Source organism: Bos taurus, chromosome 25, assembly GCF_002263795.3.
Source record: "Bos taurus isolate L1 Dominette 01449 registration number 42190680 breed Hereford chromosome 25, ARS-UCD2.0, whole genome shotgun sequence".
Lineage (NCBI taxonomy): Eukaryota > Metazoa > Chordata > Mammalia > Artiodactyla > Bovidae > Bos > Bos taurus.
Window position 1 is genome coordinate 5,205,384 of NC_037352.1, and position 20,687 is coordinate 5,226,070.

Consider the following 20,687-nt stretch of genomic DNA (forward strand, 5'->3'; position numbering starts at 1 on the left):
TTTCAGGCACTGTTTCCTTCAGTCCTCGGAGTAGTCCCGGGGTATCGGGGCTCGTCACTTGCCAGGGGACGATGCTGAGGTTCAAGGAGGTCCGTAAATGTCTCAGCGTCAAACAGACGAAAAAAACAGAACCCGAGTTCTGCTTACTTTAGGTCTTGAGTTCTTGCCATTAAATGTTATTGTCACTCATGACAAAGCCAGAGAAACAAGTAGTTCTATCTTGAAATGTCCTATATTTCTTGTGGCAGAGTCTACCGTATTTATCACTTGCTTGAAGTCATGCTGTAAAGAAAATATCAACCCAAACAAGTCTGGATGAGGTCTCACATTAAACACATAACTTTTGACAATGACCTGATGTGGCCTTCGGAACGTTTACCAAACTTTTCGTGACTGATCTGATTTTACGGCACCCCCTTGTCCCTGCCGGGGTTGCTGAGTGCTCTATCGATCCACCTTTCTGCCGGGCTATTTTTCTTTCATTTCATTGTCTTTGTTTTTCTGGAACATTGTGCCAAATGGCTTGGTGGTGCTTTGCTGAACCGTGGGGAATTTTCTTGTATCTTCTGAAATCCACTGCATTTCTTTGAGAATTAGATATTCCCTTCTGACTAGATGGGTTTTCTCTATTTTTGTTTAATTTGTGGGGTGGAGGGGGTTAGAGTTTCATACCAAGAGGTACACATGATATATTTTATCCCACTGTTGTCCTCTGTTGAGACTTAGGTACACTTTTTAAAAATTGAAGTATAGGTTTATATGTGCTAATTTCTGCTATACAGCAAAGTGATTCAGTTACATATGTATAGGCTTCAGGAAGATCCCCTGGAGGAGGGCATGGCAACCCACTCCAGTGTTTTGCCTGGAGAATCCCATGGACAGAAGAGCCTGGTGGGCTGTGGTCCATAGGGTTGCAAAGAGTTAGACACGACTGAAGTGACTGAGCATGTGCGTGCACACACACACATATACACACATACACATACACGTATCAATATATATTCTTTTTGAAGTATTTTTTCCATTATGGTTTATCACAGGATATTGAGTGGAGTTTGCTGTAGGAGCTTACTGTGTACCCATTCTATCAATATATATGCTAGTTTGCATCTTCTAATCCCAAACTCCCCATCTATCCCTCCCCACCCCTCTTTCCCCTTGGTAACCATGAGTTTGTTCTCTAAAGACTTAAAGATACTTGTATGGAGGCTTTGCTCCATACAAAGCCTCATTTTGTATGAGGGGCTCTCATTGATTTTCCTTCTCATGAGAATGCATGTGAACCAGATCATCCAGAGAAATTAAAAGAGCAGTTAAAATCATGAAGGTACAAACCCTTTGTTTTTGCAAATGAGGAAACTGAGGCTCGGAGTTAAGCATCCTAATCAAGGCCAAACAGCTAGTTAATAGCAAGAATAGGCTTAAAAAGCACATACCTCTGTTAGAGACTACTTTAGGAGACAATTTTTTTTAAAGCCTATGTTTTTCAGAATACCAGATTTCAGAGTGTGGACGGGGGTGCTTTAGATGGAAGCAGTGTAGCAATGCATCTTTGAAAAGTCACTTCGGCCGCTTGGAAGCAAAAATAAATAACAGTATTCTCAGCAAAAGCACTGATGTATTTTCTATAGAGGTCTCTCCCGGACTCACGAGCGGACCCCACCACAGTGATTCTGTCGGCATCTGATGCTTATGGTTCTTATACATAAAGATAACTACACCAAGCTTGCCTTGATAGTTTTACCATTTCCTTGAGATTACATCCTTGAGATGATGAGATCAGCTTGAATTTTCAGTGTAGCTGTGAGGCCTTTCTTAGGTTGAAATGAATTCTGATAAGCTGATTATCTCTCTGAAGAAAATATGATGTCCACATCCCTCAGCCTAGTTCCTCTCAGGTTAGTGCCATTTTTATTCAGAGACATCTACCCTGGTCTGAATTAAATAAGGTAATAAGATGCTCTGGAGTCCAACACATATTAAATAGAATTTTTTTTTTTTTTAATTGAGACTTTCAGAGAAGAGGCTGGGTTTTCTTTATGGTCCATTTTCTTGCTCCATGTTGAAGTAGATGCTGGCAGCTAGCTTCCTTTTCTTTAACAGAGCAGTGAGTTATGGGCCGCCAAAATAAAGTGTTCTCAGTGGTGTAAATGAAGTGGCCATCTGAGCAAATACATCACACCGTGTACTGAGGGTTTTTCCCTTGGCTTTTGCTTTGGTTTTGATTGTTTTTGTTTGGTCTCTTTCCCTGCCTTCTCCATGACATCTGGTTTCTGCTATGGTTATGGCTGTGTATTGCTGATGCATTAATCTTGGTAATAGAAATGGAAAGCTTCTTTTCACTGAGAAGGAGATTCAGAGTGAAAGGTGATTGATGGCTGAGTAATATTCCATGGGATTGAAATGTATATACTATTGGCGTGTGTGTGCATGCATGTGACTGACTCACTTTGCAGTACAATAGAAAGTAACAACATTGAAAAGTAACTGTACTCCAGTAGAAATAAAGGTGATTACTGAACAAAAGCATCATGTATTTGCAGTGACATGCTTTGTACCCCAGCTCTGTAAATCCCTTTGTATCTCAGCCTCTTGTGAGCTTTCTGGTTGCTGTATCTGTTCTGCATTTCCTGTCAATGCTTGATCGTTGCAGCCCAGACCCCAGCCTACCAGGTGAAAACCTACCCCATTTGAGTCATGGGGGGATCTTTCTCCTGGTGCCCTGTGTCTGCTGGGGAGAGTTCAAAGGCTTGGGAGCAGGGGTTGTTCTCAGAGGAAGAGACTGTTACTTAGAATCACTAGGTCTGAGAGACCCCCCCCCTGGTGGTGGTGGTTGTTCAGCTGCTAAGTCATGTCTGATGCACACCAGGCTCCCTGTCCTTCACTATCTCCCAGAATTTGCTCAAACTCATGTCGATTGAGTCAATGATGCCATCCAACCATCTCAGCCTCTGTCGCCCCCTTCTCCTTCTGCCCTCAGTTTTTTCTGACATCAGGGTCTTTTCCAGAGAGTCAGCTCTTCGCATCAGATGACCAACGTATTGGAGCTTCATCTTCAGCATCAGTCCTTCCACTGAATATTCAGGATTGATCTCCTTTAGGATGGACTGGTTGGATCTCCATGCAGTCCAAGTGACTCTCAAGAGTCTTCTCTAGCACTGCAGTTCTAAAGCATTGGTTCTTCAGACTCCACTAGCTTTGGGCAAAACTGAGATGCACTTTGTCCACCATAAGTGCTCCCCAAAGGTGCCCAGCCCTCAGTCTGGGTCACGCTGTTCAGGTGCCTTGCCCACGTGCAGACAGCAGCGCGGTACCTGCATGTATGTGCTGTAAATTCCTAAGAGAAGGGTCCCCGTGCCCTTCTGGGGTTCAGGCCTAGCCCTCTCCCAGTCCTCTGTCCAGGGAAAAGGAAGGTGGCGGGGAGCCAGGCTGGACACCTGCATTCCTGGGCAGGTGCCCTTCTTAGAAAAAGGGATGTGGGTACAGGAGCACAACAAAACACCCCCTTCTTCCTTACTCGTCAGACACCTTTGCTCTATAGCCTCTCTGCGCGATGGCGATGCTGACTCAGAACCACATTCTGCTGCCCATTGTGGGTCTGGCCACAGGGCCCAGAACAGACGGTCTTCTCTGCTTCTACAAGAAGAAACTGGTGATGTTTCTCACCTGAAAGGAAAGACATCTTTCCCCTCACACCACACCCAGAAAGTTTTAATTTTTTAGAGATTGCAATAATCAGGTCTCCTGTGTGTATGTCCTTTCACAGAGTTGCTATCGCCTGCTTTGAATGCAATGTCCTGTCTTGTGGACTTGGTGGGGAAAAAAATAATAATATAAATACACCTTGAATTTTCCCTACAGTTCAGCTTCCCCTGTTTCATACCCGTTCTCGCTGAAGAGTGCAGTGGAAGAAAAAGAGCCTCGTTGCCTTGCACACGCCCTGTTATCTCTGGTGGGTTCAAATACAGTTTCTCTGAAGAGGCTGTGGTATCCTTGCTCTCCCTGGCCTTGAATCTGAGAGTCTGAGGATTTCTTTGAGTACACACAGCAGCATCTTTTTGACAGACAGTGCAAATTAAAAGATCCGGTGCGGCCTGGGAGCTGGGGACCCACACATGCCCCTGGGGTTTTCATTTACAGTTAGGCAGTGCCGAGACAATTATTGCTGACAGGGAGGCAGAGGCTGGTGGCAGAGTGCGTGTGACAGGAGGCTCATGCCAGCCCATAATTGGGAGGATTACTTTTAATCAGACCATACCCTACAGCCTAAACATTAGAAATCTCCTGTAAGGCCAAGACAGGAAATTAAACACACCAACAATAAGCCTCAAAGCGGGGTGGCGGGCGGGGCGTAATATCCTTAGTCTCTTGAAGGTCCCTGGAGCTTTGGGGAGAAGTTCAGTTCCCTGGGGAGGGGGACCGGAAGCATCTTCTCACGAAGCAGCCGCTGATACTATACCTGAACCCTTGCTGGATGGGGTGTGTACAGCAAAATTAAATGCAGCAGGCAGACTAATTGATGTTTATTGCATCTAAACACTGACAAGTCAAAGATAAGCCTTGGAGCAGCAGCTACAATTGTATTTCATCAGTGAGGGCAGAGCCCCTTTCCTTCCTTAGTTTGGGAAATCTTAAAAGACACCTGGGCTTCCCAGCTGGGGCAGTGGTAGAGAATCTACCTGTCAGTGCTAAGGACACAAGAGACACAGGTTCGATCCCCAGCTTGGGAAGATTCCCTGGAGGAGGAATTGACAACCCACTCCAGTATTCTTGTCTGAGAAATCCCATGGGCAGAGGAGCCTGGCGGGCTATGGTCCATGGGGTCACAAAGAGCTGGTCACTGCTGAGCCGCTGAGCACGCAGGCACAAATGACACCTACTATGTGCCAGATGCTGTGTTGGCTGTTGAACTGCCTGGGCTCGACTGTCAGAGTCACCTGGATAATCTTACTTCTTTGGCAGCATTTTGCAAAGCACCTGTGACATCGTTTCTTGGAAGGACTGCTGTTGGCCAGGCGCGCATCGTTGTTGGGTGTCTGGCTCGATGGCCATGTATTGGCTAGCAGTGCCGGGTACTTAACAGTGTATAATCCTCACACAAACCCTCTAAGGAGCAAGATTATTCCCACCCTCCCATAGGTAAGCAAACAGAGGCTCAGAGCGATCAAGAAGTTTGCCCAGAGTTACATATCTAAATGAATGGGAGAATTGATTTTGAACCCGAGTCAGTGTCCCAAATGACCCTCGTGCCATCACTCATGAATAAGGAGAAGTGTGGCCTAGAGTTGTAAAGTGCTGAGGATCCAGTGAAAGAGACAGATAAAGGCACTGATGTCGGCAAGTGATGAGTACTCAGAGGGATACTGAGAGCGGGAAGTGGGAGTTTGGCAAGGTCTGTGCTGTGCTTGGCAAGGGTTCCCTGAGGATGTAAAGACTAGGTCTCTGTTCCCAGGCAGATGAAGAGAGAACAGACTTCTTGGCAAGGGAACCCGCCAGGGTGAAGGCATAGTGAGGAGGGCTTGGGGGTGGGGGGGTTATTTATTTATTTTTAAATATATATTTGTTTATCTGGCTGTGCTGGGTCTAGCTGCAGCATGCAGGATCTGTAGTTGCAGTATGTGGGATCTAGTTCCCTGACCAGGGATTGAACTCAGGCCCCCTGCATTGGGAGTGTGGAGTCTTGACCACTGGACCATCAGGGAAGTCCCTGGAATCCATTTTGGTTTAGAACTATTGGCTGTTGGATTTCGTTCTGGTTCAGCACGAGTGTGAGCGCTAAGTTGCTTTAGTTGTGTCTGATTCTTTGTGACCCCATGGACTGCAGCACGCCAGGCTTCCCTGTCCTTCACCACCTCCCAGAGTTTGCTCAAACTCATGTCCATTGAGTCCGTGATGCCATCCAACCATCTCATCCTCTGCCACCTGCTTCTCCTCCTGCCTTCAATCTTTCCTAGCATCAGGGTCTTTTCTAATGAATTGGCTCTTTGCATCAAGTAGCCAAAGTAGTGAAGCTTCAGCAACCGTCCTTCCAGTGAATGTTCAGGACTGATCTCCTTTAGGATTGACTGGTTGGATCTCCTTGCAGTCCAAGGGACTCTCAAGAGTCTTCTCCAACACCACAGTTCAAAAGCATCAATTCTTTGGCGCTCAGCTTTCTTTATAGTCCAACTCTCACATCCATGCATGACTACTGGAAAAACCATAGCTTCGACTATTCGGACCCCTTTTGGGAAGGTAGTGTCTCTACTTTTTAATATGCTGTCTAGATAGGGACCACTGAGAAGCTGGGGAAGAATGCGTGCAGTCACCATCATCAATGTGATAAAGATATAGCTTTTGTATCTGAAGGCAGGGCTGGTGGAGAAGTCGCCAGCTGGGGGAGATGCCACCCTTTGTGACATATGAATCTTCTGCTGGCAAGTGACAGAGATGCGGTCAAAGTAGCTCAGAAAATGGGGACATGCAGTACCCAGCACAGGAGTGAGTCTCAGCCCTGAGATGGGAGGTGTGGTCAGTACCAGGAGGGTCAAGTAGGTCCTGAACTGCTAGGTCATCTGGCCACGAGGCAGCCCCTACTGTCTCCCAGAACCCTCCAGCCTCTCCTGTTTTCCTCTCTGCTCTGTTCTTCCTGCTCCGGGGCTTGGTGGCTTCTGTTCTTATTGGGTTCGTGGTAGAGAACAGTGACCCCACAGTACGCGAGTTCTCGGTTCTAGGAGTCGGCGGAAGCTTAGCAGGGCAGTCTAGATTCCTGGGAGGAAAGGAACTTGGATCAGGTGAGGTTTCATCCCGTCAGAGCCCTCATGGAACCAGAGTCGGTCCATCAGACCTGATTTCTGGACTGAGCTAGGCGGAGGTGGGTGGGGAGAGAGGAAGCTCTTAGAGAAGATGGTCACCCTAAGTGTGTCTGGAGTTAGCTACTGGGTGGGGAAGCCTGTCTTCCTCCCTCTCTCCTTTCCTTCCTCTCTTCCTCCCTTCTCTCCCCTCTCCACCCCTATGCCTCCTCCCTGCCATCCTTCCTTCAGCAAGAGCTTTTCACGTGCCATCCGTGCCCACTGCAGGGTGGTCAGACCTGGAGTTAGACAGGTGAGCAGACAGACACAGTGACAGTCCCTGCCCTCATGGAGCCCACTTGCCCAGTGACACAGGCCGCCTTGAATGAGAAGAGCATTTTCCTCTCACTGTGAAATGACAGCTGGGAGATGCGCTTTGAAGAAAGGATAATGGACTCGTGAGACTGTGGGGCAGGGCCTTCCATGAGGATATAACAATGAGAGTTAATTGGGTGTTAAGAGCATCCCAGGTCAAAGACACAGCATCCCTGTGGCTGGTGGGGAGTAAGGTGTGACCCAGAACTGGTCGGTCGCTGGGGTTGGTACCCGAGGGGATCTGGAGGGAGGGTGTGCCTGCTCACTGAGAAGCAGACAAGGCTGGGCCTGTGGCCAGGAGCCCACTGTGCAGGCCATCAGACCGTGTGTCCCGGGTGTGGGTTTGGTCAGCAATGGAAAAGGCAGCCATCCATACAGGGTTTAAATCATCAAGTAACATGGGCATATCCATAGCTTTTCAACATGCCTCTGCCTGCTCCCTGGGGGGCTGAGAGGGGCAAATGTGGAGACAGGAGATCCTAGGAGCCCATCGTGGTTGCCCATGTGCAGGAATCTATGGAGCAGGGGGTGGCTGACTCAGCGGAAGTAGAAGTGATGCCGTAGCCAGCCCTGTTGAGAGAGTCTGAGTTAGACTTAAACTCCACAGTGCCTGCCCAGGGGTCATCAACTCCAGTGTCTTGGAAGTAATTGGTTCGCTGTTCTGTGCATCCATTTGGATGAGCACAGAGGTGACCGTGGCTAATGCACGGAGTGAGCAGCTCTGCCTGACTTTGTTCCGACGCCCTTTCCCTTTCCTTCCCTCTCAGCTCTTTAACTGGGGCATCATCTCAGGGCCGTGAAAATTCCATCCAACTTCACCAGGATCCAAGATTCTCCCCTTTCTGTCATTTGCAAGAGTAATTGCAAACTCAAGACAGCTTTAGTTTTGTTTTATTTTAAATGGCATCACTGCTTTGGAACTCTTAGGTCTTTAGATATTCCCTGCTGCCTGGTGCCATTGCTAATGACCGTTTCTATTCTCACCTTGTAACAATGGTTCTCAGCCTTCGTTTTTATAAAACAATCCACCTAAAGGATTTGTCAGATTCTTATTAGTGTCAAGGGTGGGGGAGTATAAAATTCGTTTCAACTGCAGGTTGGATTAAAAGCAGATATAAAAATGTGGGCATGAAGCTGACACGGATGTGAAATTAACCTTATCCCCCTGCATGCCAAGTAGGGGAGTGCCATAGGTAGCCATGATGCTCAGAGAAGACTTCTTTCTGGAGTTGAGTTCAGTGCCCTCACTTGGGGTTTAGCACCTTGGGTCAATGAGGCAGGGCTTCCTGGACTTTCCCAGCGTGGTGAGCAGCTGGGGAGAGGTTGGGCATTGTGCCAGGGAGCAGGGCTACTGGGCTGAATAAAACACTGTCCTTGAGGACTTCCTTGGTAGGTCAGTGGTAGAAAAAATCCACCTGCCAATGCAGATGACACAGGTTCGATTCCTGATCCAGGAAGATCCCACATGCCGCGGTGCAACTAAGTGTGTGCACCACAGCTACTGAGCCCGAGCTCCAGAGCCCCGTAGCTGCAACTGCTGAAGCCTCTGCACCCTAGAACCTATGCTTCTCAGCAAGAGAAGCCACCCCAGTGAGAAGCTCACAGACCACAATGAGAGACTAGCCCCCCACTCACTCAATTCAATTCAGTTCAGTTGCTCAGTTGTGTCTGACTCTTTGTGACCCCATGACCACATGGCATGCCAGGCCTCCCTGTCCATCACCAACTCCCGGAGTTTACTCAAACTCATGTCCATTGAGTCGGTGATGCACCCAACCATCTCATCCTCTGTCATCCCCTTCTCTCCCTGCCTTCAATCTTTCCCAGCATCAGGGTCTTTTCAAATGAGTCAGCTCTTCGCATCAGGTGGCCCAAGTATTGGAGTTTCAGCTTCAACATCAGTCATTCCAATGAACATTCAGGACTGATCTCCTTTAGGATGGACTGGTTGGATCTCCTTGAAGTCCAAGGGACTCTCAGGAGTCTTCTCCAACATCACAGTTCAAAAGCATCAATTCTTCGGCGCTCAGCTTTCTGAGCTCAGCCCACTCACTGCAACTAGAGAAAAGGCCAAACACAAGGAAGGCCTAACACAGCCAAAAACATATAATTAATTAATTGTTGTCATTGCTGCTGTTTTTCAGTTGCTAAGTCATGTCCTGCTCTTTGCAACCCCGTGGTCTGCAACATGCCGGGCTTCCCTGTCCTTCACTATCTCCTGGATTTTGCTCAAACTCATGTCTGTCGAGTCGGTGATACCATCTAACGATTTCATCCTTTGCCACCCCCTTCTCCTCCTGGCCTCAATCTTTCCCAGCTTCAGGGTCTTTTTCAGTGAGTCAGCTCTTTGCATCTGGTGGCCAAAATATTGGAGCTTCAGCTTCAGCATCAGTCCCTGCAATGGATATTCAGGGTTGACTTCTTTTAGGACTGATTGGTTTGATCTCCTTGCAGTCCAAGGGTCTCTCAAGAGTCTTCTCTGGCACCACAGTAGAAAGCATCAATTCTTCAGCCCTCAGCCTTCTTTATTAATTCATTATTATTTTTTTTTTAAAGAAATCTTTATAAACATTGTGCTCACCCTCCAGGAGTTCACAACCTGGACAGCCCAAGGCTACACTACAGGGGTTAGAAAGAGTGTGTGATTCTTGTTCAGATGAGGGATATGCAAAAGGCTGTGGGACCCTGGGGGAAAAAATCAGTCCAGTTGGATGGGTCAGTCAGTCATGGCTACAGAGAGAAGCTTCCATTTATGTGGACTTTGAAGAGTGAGTTCAAGAAAGACCAGGTGATGACCAGCTCTGGAAGGAAGATGTGGTCAAAGTGTTAGAGGCAGGTAGTGCCTCGTGTCTTTCCAAGTATTTCAGTTTCACTGGACCATAGGATGTGCAAGGGAGTGTCTTAGGGGGAAGGGTCCCCAACCTCCAGGATCTAATGCCTGGTGATCTGAGGTGGAGCTGATGTAATAATAATAAAGTGTACAGTAAATGTAATGCTCTCAAATCATCCAGAAACCATCCCCCGACCCAGGTCCATGGAAAAATTGTCTTCTAAGAAATGGGTCCCTGTGCCAAAAAGGTTGGGGATGGGTGCCTTAGGTGAGGGAGGAGGAGACTGGAGAGGAGGCAGGGCAGGCTTTAAGAAGATTGACCTGACCGAAGGACCTGTGATCAGTATATCTGTGGATTTATAATCAGTCTGTCTAGGATCTACTGGTGCTACTATTTCTATTATTAGGAGACAGATACTTCTCCAGCCTAGGCATGCTATGAATTTATAGAAGTTCACCGATAGCTTTGACTGTTTGTTTCCTCGGTCCTTACTCTTCTTTCCACCTCTTTGGGTTGTGTTCTTCTGATCATTGAGATCTCAGCCCTGTTGTCACTTCCTTGGCACTGCCTTCACCGGCATCCCTGACAAGATCTGTCTTCCCTGCTAGACTGTGGGCCCCAGAATGACAGTGCTTGGCTTTAAAAAAGGCTTAATGAATAATAACAGAATTTTTAATAGCACCGATTTTGTGCCAGGCACAATGCTAAATGCCTTGCAAATGTTAACTTTGATTACTAACCTCTATCCATTGAGGTATACACTATGTTGATTCCCATTTCTCTGAGACAAAGAAAGGTTAAACGACTTATCTGTGGTCACAAAGCTAGTAGGCAGTGGTGACATGCAGGGATGGATAGATGGATGGATGGACTGAATGGAGGAAAGAAGGATGGAAGGGTAGTTGGATGGATGGGGAAGGGAGGATCGGGAATGTGGGTGGGTGCATGGATGGAAGGAAGGAAGGAATGAGGATTGAATGAAGGAAAGAAGGATGGAAGGATGTGTTACTGAAGCAAACTTCAGTCTACTCTCCCACTCACAGCAAAGCCAGTCTTCTGACACGGGGCTGTGCTGAAGGAAAGTGCAGCATCCACTGTGGGCACCAGACAAGGGGTCCAGAGCAGCTAATGCTCAAAAAACCCAAACTCCCCTTGTGGGTTTCAGGAAAGAGTTTTAAAGGGTAAGGTGAGGCAAAGAAGTCTCAGGGTGTGTGATCAGCTCATGCACACACCCTGATTGATGGTGAGGTTATCAGGGCTGTGTCACTGGGGTTAACATTATCAATTCTCAGGCTCCAGCTGGTCTGGGTTGCATACTCATGATCATCGTGTAGTTAAGTTTGTCCATTTGGTGGGGGTCTTAATATCTGTAAAACAACTTAGGAATGGGCATTAGATACAATTATCTAGGTACTTCAGTGGAGAAGGAAATGGCAACCCACTCCAGTATTCTTGCCTAGAGAATCCCGTGGACAGAGGAGCCTGGTGGGCTGCTGTCCATAGGGTTGAACAGAGTCGGACACAACTGAAGCAGCTTAGCATGCATGCATGCATTGGAGAAGGAAATGGAACCCACTCCAATATTCTTGCCTGGAGAATCCCATGGACAGAGGAGCCTGGTGGGCTGCCGTCTATGGGGTCGCACAAAGTCAGACACAACTGAAGCGACTTAGCAGCAGCAGGTACTTCAGGGAGGAACTAAAGATTCTGTGACTGCTTTATGATTAATTTACTATTTAAATTGCTTATATTCTCCTGGCCCTTTTCAACCTTGGTCTCACCATGTTTATATCATTTCAATCATCATTTCTTTTTAATGGAATATCTTTTTCCAGCCCTTCACTTTCAGTCTGTATGCGCCAGTCCAGGTTCGATGCAGGATACAGGAAGCTTGGGGCTGGTGCACTGGGATGACCCAGAAGGATGGTATGGGGAGGGAGGTGGGAGGGGGGTTCAGGATTGGGAACACGTGTACACCCGTGGTGGATTCATGTTGATGTATGGCAAAACCAATACAATATTGTGAAGTAATTCGCCTCTAATTAAAATAAATAGATTACAAAAAAAAATCATCAATTCTTAAGCCAAGTTTTTATGACTCAGGGGAGACTTGGAAGACCAAAGCTTTTCTACAAATGAACAACAGGCAGTGAACATGGTGGGTGTCTGTCCTTGGAGATTCCATGGAGTCCCGTTGAGCCCATGGATAAGCACTGTTCCCACCATCCTCACCCTTCGCAGCTGTCCGTACCATTAGAATTCTTCAGACACTGGTCTCTCTCTTTCCAATATTTCGGAGCCTCTCGATATTATCAGATGTTCTGATTTATCAACATCAGTGGACTCGCTAAATGTGAAGTTAAAAAAATGATTCATCATATTTACAAAGGGGAAGCATATACTTTAAATATATGTTTGTAAATAATGTGTATCATTGAGCTCTGAAATGTGTGAATTGCATTGAGTCTGGGTATAAGTTATAGAACTACTTTGTAGGAGTAGTTGAAAGAGCATTGGGTCAGGCTTCTAGGACACTGCAAACCAGTTCCAGCTCTGCTACTTAAGTTTCTTCCAGAGAGGAGTCAGCTCAGGGCCAACTCTCTTTTGTATCCGTGTGTGCGTGCTAAGTCACTTCAGCTGTATCTGACTCGTTGTAGCCTGCCAGGCTCCTCTGTCCATGGGATTCTCCAGGCAAGAATACTGGAGTGGGTCGCCATGACCTACTCCAGGGCAATCTTCCTGCCCCAGGGATGTCTCTTGGGTCCCCTGCTTTGGCAGGTGGGTTCTTTACCAGTAGTCCCACCTGAGAAGCCCCCTCTTTGATATAAGGCTCCATATACGTCTTTCAGATCTATTAGTAAATCTTGATTTTTCTGGCTGAAGATGACCTTTCCCCCAACTCACTGAATTATATGATATTATAATGGCCATTTTCAGTTCAAGTGATATTTGGTTTATTTAAATATTAATGAAAATGAATCTTGCTCCTTCTGATTGGGTGATGATAGCTGTGTTTATAAAATGTATTATTTATGGGACACCTTATATCAGTTTTCTTCATTGTAAAATGAAGTCACTTGGAACCTTTGCTGTCACGGAATTGAGCATTACAGAATCTTTGAGTTCTAAGATTGAAAAGAAATTTAATGTTGGTTTCATCCTGCCTACTCCAATGCAGGAAATTCCACAATAAGAGCATTAAAAGATCAGCCTCCCATCTTTCCTTGAAGACATCCTGTGACAAAGAGTTCACTGTGGAGGTTAGGAGCATAGCAGAATGGTTCTAAATTTGTTACCCAGTTTCCCAAGTTCAAATCCAGGTTCCACTACCAATATGCATACTTTGTATGACTGAGCTGTCTGAGCCTTGGTTTCCTCTTCTGAAACAGAGAGACTGGGAATGCCTTCCTGATTGGAGTGTGAAGGCCTTCAATGAAAATAATATTTGAAGCTTTGGTCTTTATCCTTTTCATCTTCATCACCATTATCATTGTTAGGTTTTACCTATTTTATCGGTTAACCAGATATTAGTATGACCAAGACAGATGCAGACACAATTCAGGAATACGTTCCTAGGTACTAAAGTCTTCGTTTCTCTTTTTCCCTAGGAAACTGCTCGGAGAACTCATGCAAGTGGAACTTACAGCTTCCCTGAGCAGACTCAGCATTCAGTAAGTGCAGCTGCTTTTGAGCGGTCATTACATAACTCCATCCATGGCTTTGATTGTGTTTGTGATGAAAAGCTCTCTTCTGCGGGCCTGGGGTTCCCACAAACACTTTGTTGCCTGCTCCTGTCTTTCTTTTTTTGCGCCACTACATTGGGTTCAGAGGTGAGAAGAGGCTTTTCTGGGTAGTATCTTGAAAAAGAACATAAGGAATGTCAGAGAAGAGTAAGAAGGGTGTGATGGGTTAAACCTACCATTACTGCCGGGGGGTTAAATTAAATGTGCTTTTTTTTCTTTTTGTTCCCTGAGTTTTTCTCAATGCCCCTGTCCCAGTCACTGGAACCCTGCAAAGTCAAAAGAAATGGCAGGAAGCAGACACGTTAGTGAGACCATATATTTCTTGAGGCATTTCAGAGCAGAGCAGTTCTTTTTGCTCTTTCTGAGCCAGAATGCATTCCTCCTATATAAAAATGACTGTGAAAAAGAAGTTCTGTACTTTAAGATGCTGGGGTATGTTTTGGAAATTTCATTTGTTTTTAGCAAGTAAGCACTTTCTGCCGTCTGCCTTTCTCGTTGCACACAAGGACTTTATTTTTGGTGAAGTTAGCAGTATTTTGTCCAATTTCTCCCACTCTTGTTTTTTTCTGATACACTAGCATTCAGAGTGGTGGTGGGGGTGACGCTGCATTCTCCATAAAGTCTCTGCCATCGGCCCGCTTCTGCCTGAGTTCTGTCGGTGAGCCACTTGTTTTCAGAAGAAATCTGTAATAATTTAGCCATAACTATAAAAATTTTAAAAGGCTTACTTAAAGAAATATTTATTTTTTTCCAAGATGTAGCTTCCTTCCTAGGTCTCGGAATTTTAGTATATTCTACTTCTGAGAGTGCTGGAGACTAATTTGATACATCAAATATCATAAAGGGGCAGGTAGAAATTGGTGGCTGTGGGACTCCAGGCCTGGAAGAGGCTGATCAAAGAGAATTCTTTCACCCTCAGTGGTGTTGCAAGACTCCTGTTATTGCTGTGGCATTTGCATATGCGAAGGGAGCTGGGAAACAGGAGGAGACAGAAAGAAATAAGAAAGATGATGTATTCGCCGCTCGCTCGCCACATCAGAATGACTAAGTGTAACCCTGATCAGCTAAAGCTTGTATCACATAGGAGATTAGACCCACAGCTTTTGTTCCCAATAAGAAAGGAAATTTCATGTTTAATTCCCTACATGCCACATCTATCCTTTAATGCCTTTGAAGTTCGGGCTACAGCATCCCTTGAAAACTGGGGAGATTTTGTTAGCGAAACAAGGAGAGGGCTGTTTGGCATGCAGTCTGTTCAGATCCATTTGGTGCCAAGTTAAGTATGTATGTTTCTCTAGCTGTTCCTGTTTCAAGCAGTGTCCTTCTGGACTTCTTGGTGGTGCTGGAGCAGGCCGGGGAGGAATGGGGGACGGAGGGTGTTGAGGGTGGGTTTTCCAGTGATGCATGCCCCTTCCACCTTTCTCTGTATCTTCTCGACACGATACAAATTACTGCTTCCCAGAAAGAAATCCGTGTTCCTTTCCAAGATTGGGGCTGAAGACTCTGACCTAGGGGAGTCTCTGGTCCCTGAGATAATTAGCACACTGTTGTAAGAAACTCATGTTAATTTGTCTATGGATATGGTATTTTCATATCTACAATTGCAGTCAGAAGAGGAAAAAAATATTAATTTGCTGCTCCAAACCAGTGTGCAGATATCTGATAATTTTTTTAAAAAAATTAAAAAGGAAGAAATGGAAAACTTCTCATCGGGGATGTTTAGAGCTGTGGCCCAACCTCCGTGCCCGATAGATTCTGATGCCTTCCTGTTATCATAGCTTCTCTGGCTCAGTGTGTACCTCCACCAGCTCCCAGGGCCCACAAGTACGTAGGTGGAGTTCTGGGAGGTTGCTTGGTTACCAGGAAAGGAGATGATCTGGCATGTCCACTGGGCCATGTGCCTAGTCCTTGGGTCCCCTTCACCAGTCCCGTGTGTGGTACCTCATTGCAAGGGTTGGGAAACAACTCCAGCCTCTCATGGGATTTTATAGGGAGCAATGGCTGCAGTTGGAATTGTCTCAGATCTAACTCTGTGCCTGGGCTGATGCACTGGCTATCTTATTTTAGGCTGAGACAGGGTTGGATATCGTTGGCTTCAGAAAATCCGTGTCCAATTTCCTGTTTTCAAAGTTTGGTGATCGCTCGTTGCTTTTATTTTTTCCCAGAATTCCCCATCTGTGTTAACCTTAGGACAGATTGGCCAATGTACATGATGCAGGGGGTTAGCTCACATGACCCTACGTCTGTGTAGGGCATCTGGTTCCCACATCCCTTTATGAGCTGCATCTAGACGGAAAGCTGCATAAAGCTGATTGTAGCACCATCAGCAGTTGATCTTCTGCCTCCGAGTAATTTCTTACAACTTTTATCTCTTTATTTAAGTGAATTTTAACAACACTTTCTTTTATTTTGGAGAATAGCCAATTAACAATGATGTCATAGTTCCAGGTGGACAGTGAAGGGACTCAGCCATACATATACACGTATCTATTCTCCCCCAAACCCCGCTCCCATTCAGGCTGCCACATAACTTTGAGTAGATTTCACTGTCCTCCAGCGTTTAAATTTAACTTCCAGTGGAAGCCTTCCTTTGACCTCTGTCTTCTGTCAGATTGCACTTTCATGGCATGCTGTGTCAGAATTAAAACTCATTCATTCGTTGAGCAAAAATTAATGTCATGTTTGTCTTTTTCTTTAGTCCAGTGCCATCCAGTAGAACTTCCTGTGATGATAAGATAGTCTTTATCTGTGCTGCGCAGCGTGGTAACCACCAGCCGGATCTGGCCATCGAGCCCTTCACCTGTGGCCATCAGCACTAGGAATTGAGGAATTGAGCCTGCAATTTTGTTTGTTTTTAATCAAATGAAGTTTAAGCAGCATGCTGTGGCTACTAACAGCCTACCACGCTGGGTAGGGCATCTGTAGACCAGAGGTCCTCTGAATGCAGGGGCGAAGTCTGAGTTGTCCATTCTTGTACTCAGGCTGTTAATCAGCTGATACAAGTCAGTGTGGAAATGGGTTGGTAAGCTTCTGCTGTCCCAGACAATTAAGCATCTTTCACCCCTGCAATTCCATATGCCTTATCCCCCCACATGGACCCTTGATCCAGAACTAAAGGATTAATGATCTTCCTGCCTGGTCCTTTGGTGCCCTGACATGTGTCCATTCTAACTGGTTGGTGTCTGACTCATGCTGGTCATTAAATAATATATGTGTGTGCTAACTCACTTCAGTTGTGTCCAGCTCTTTGAGACCCTATGGACTGTAGCCCACCAGTCTCCTCTGTCCATGGGGATTCCCCAGTCAAGAATACTGGAGTGGGTTGCCATGCCCTCCCCCAGCTTATCCTCCTGACCCACATGGGTCAAACCCACATCTCTTACATCTCCTGCATTGGCAGGCAGGTTCTTTACCACCAGGGCCACCTGGGAAGTCCAAATACTATATAAGCTCTGATTATATTCACAGTGGTGACTGTACTCATGTCCATAATAGACAATCAGTACTTGTTGGGCATAGTGATGGGTGAACACCTGGAGTGATGGGGGATGAACAGATGCCATGAGTGCGGCTCATCTTCTGCTGGAGTGTTATATAAGTGAGGACGACAGAACTGACCTTAGAGCAGAGAACAGTCTGGGTCACCCTGATGCTGTTTTTTGTCCTCACCTTTCGCTGAGTATTCTTCTTCCAAGCTTCTACCTTGCTTTGTCTGCTGTGGGGCCCAGAACACCTGGCTTCAGATCTGACACTGGGCTCTAGTGCCACGTGCAGCACAGGCTGCTGTATCTCTCCACTTACTTCTGGCTGTCATTTCTGACTCTAAATTCCCAACGCGAAAATCCGATCAGACCCCACTCACTCACCTAAGGATACCATTCTCCTCCCAGGGACCCCACTCCCAAGCTTTAGCCATCTCTGCCTTTGTCTTTCTCCTCATGCACCATCAAGAAAGAAATGAGTTTTTGATCTGGGTCTTCTAAAAGCCTCACTTCCATACCCTCTTGTTGGCACACACTCCACAAAGTCCTTCTTTACACGGTGAAGTCTTCCTAACTGGTCCTCATGCCTGAAGCCACCTTTCCCCTGGGTTCTATTCTATTTATGGAAGGAATAACATTCCTGAAGCATGAATATCATCTTGTTTAAAAAACTAGTTACTACCAAACACCCGCCCTTCTCTCAGAGGATCCCTAAATACCGTCTGTTCCAATTGGGCAAGATGATCTCTTGAGTTCTAAATATGTTTATTTCCCAACATCATGCATTTGCAATCCTCAGTCTCTTCCCTGTGGTCTTAGTATAGAAACTTCTGTTACGATCTCTGTGAAGACCCTCCTGATGAAAGAAGTTTTACCCATGTACTTGAGTTCCTTGATTCCCTTTTGTAGGAGAAAGAAAATACCAAGTCTCTTTTCAGTGTACAAGCATGACCCCCATGATCCTATTTTTAGAATCTGGAGCTCAGTGGAGCAGATAAGAGGAGAACAGTGCAAGGGTGAACAGGAAGAGAAGGAGCAATGATGGTCACCCAGGGAGGTGGAATTCTTTTGAGTTAAAGAAATCAGCAGCCTGACTGGGGGTGGGAGAGGGCGAGCATCACTGGGAATTCAAGAGGGAAGGAAGAACAAGAACAGGAACAACACAAGAGCATCAATTTCATCCATGTCCAGACCTCGGGAGGGTGTCTGCCATTTGGAGTCCCATGATCTAGAGGGCATAGAAAAAGATGCTCACTGACCTTCTCACTTTCATTGTCACTTAGCCAACCAGCTGCTACCACCAGACACCCTTGATCACACATCCCACATGTGTGTCTCTTGTCTCTCTTGAACTGCTGCCTAGCAGAGCCCTAAGGCATTCTTCCTTCTCTCCATGTCTCCCCTCTGCAGGATTGGGAGTAGGAATTCAGGGGATATTTTTGATTTAATGAGTATAAGGAAATGAGAGGTGAGAAAGGAGAGTGTAGGGAGAGAAATACAAGAAGACAAGCATTTCCTTCTGCTCCTGTATTGTTCGAGCAGGGGAAGATACGAAAGAATGAAAATTATAAGGAAGATTTGTGTGAGGGTAGAATTTCAGGACCATGGATAGAGAAGAGAAGCCCGAAGTGGTACCTGGCTTGCGGTTCTTCATCATTTCTACCATGGTGCTCATCATGACCCGTATTTATCCTGTTTATTACTTGTGTATTATCTGTCTCCTCCATTGGGCTGGAGGATATAGAAGGTATGGTTTGTGTCTTCCTTACTCACTGCTATATCCTATATCCCTAACACCTCTCAAATGAGAGGCACACATCTATTTTGAAAGAATTATTGAGCTGCATAGATTGAGGGTATGAAAGACAATCACACTATTTGTACTTTGAATCATTCTTCTGTCATTCCTAATCACTTACAATTCACCTCTATGCCATGTCTCATTCAAGACCAACCTCTGAAACATCAGGAGAGCTAGACTCATGTCCCGGCATTATTAATCAACTGTATGAGTCTTCTTTCCCCCCTTTTTGGCTGTGCTGGGTCTTCATTGCTGCATGGCCTTGCTCTAGTTCCAGTGACGGGGAACTGCTCTCTAATTCTGGTGCCTGGGCTCCTCATTGAGGTGGCTTTTCTTGTTGCACAGCATGGGCTGCAGAACACAGGCTCAATGGCTGTGGTGCACAGGCTTAGTTGCTCCATGGCATGTGGGATCTTCCTGGGCAAGGGAGCGAACCCATGTCCTGGATTGGTGGGTGGGTTCTTTACCACTGAGCCACTAGGGAAGTCCCAACCATGTGATTCTTAACAATACATTTGACCAAATTTAAGTTTCCTCATTAAAAATTGTAATAGTAACAGCAAGGAATTGAACTCCAGTAGTCTGGACCTGGGTTTCCTTGATGCCTCAGACAGTGAAGAATCTGCCTGCAATGTGGGAGATCTGGGTTCCGCCCTTGCATCAGGAAAATCCCCTGGAGAAGGGAATGGATACCTACTCCAGTATTCTTGCCTGGAGAATTCCACGGACACAGGAGCCTGTCTGGCGACAGTCCACGGGGTCACAGTCAGACATGACTGAGCGACTTTCATGCACTCATTTGGTCTGTAACTAAGGCCCCTTCCAAGTTGGAATTCAGTAAACAAACATGGAAGACAGAAACTAGGCCAAGGAAGAGAAGGCTGAGGGAGGGTATCATTATCTCAGCAAGGCCAAGATTGTTGAGTTATGACTAGAAGTGGTTCTTCACACCCCGACCTGTGGGCAGAAATGAGCCCCTTGTCTCCTGGACAAGAAAGAAAATATATCAGACACGTTGGGGACTAATGCAGTACTGATATTCTGCCTTCTGTTTTCTGTATTAATAAGTTGATAGGGCTTCCCTGGTGGCTCAGATGGTAAAGAATCTTCCTGCAATACAGTAGACCTGGATTCGATCCCTGGGTTGGGAAGATCCCTTGAAGGAGGGCATGGCAACCCACTCCAGTGTTCTTGCCTGGAGAATCCCATGGACAGAGGAGCCTGGCAGGCTTCAGTCCATAGAGTCACAAAGAGTCAGACACGACTGAGTGACTAACACACATACACAATAAGTTGATACTGATAAAGTTTGATCCACACACATAGATTGCTTTAGAGAATTAGAGGAAATAAAAGCAGATTTTGCCTGCAACCTCTCATACTGGCTTGAACACATAAGAGGCAAAATCTTGGTATTCATCCTGATTATTCATCAGTTCCCAGCTGAATGACCAAGGAAAACAATGACTCGGGATTTCTGCTAAATCCCTTCACTTAAGCTAAAGATTAGATCTACTTGCTGTTTCTATTTAACATTGTAATATGAAATATATATATATATATATATATATATGTATGTATATAAAGACATTGGTGAACCTGTAGCAATGGCTGGAAATTGCAAAGGACAAACAAAAATTTCAGTAAAGTGGCTGGTTATTGAGTTACAGCAACAAGGAATTTGG

The 20,687-nt window shown here is 45.9% G+C and overlaps 1 protein-coding gene across 8 annotated transcripts in view; it reads left to right on the top strand.

Moving 5' to 3' along the window:
* The window catches only part of RBFOX1 (RNA binding fox-1 homolog 1), a 2,433,924-nt gene that overhangs the window by 998,951 nt on the left and 1,414,286 nt on the right, over nt 1–20,687 (top strand). For all 8 annotated transcript variants that reach the window (XM_024984898.2, XM_059881313.1, XM_059881315.1 and 5 more), the window contains exon 5: nt 13,585–13,647. In XM_024984898.2, the coding sequence (XP_024840666.1) occupies nt 13,585–13,647 (63 nt within the window). The remainder of the gene's footprint in view (nt 1–13,584; nt 13,648–20,687) is intronic.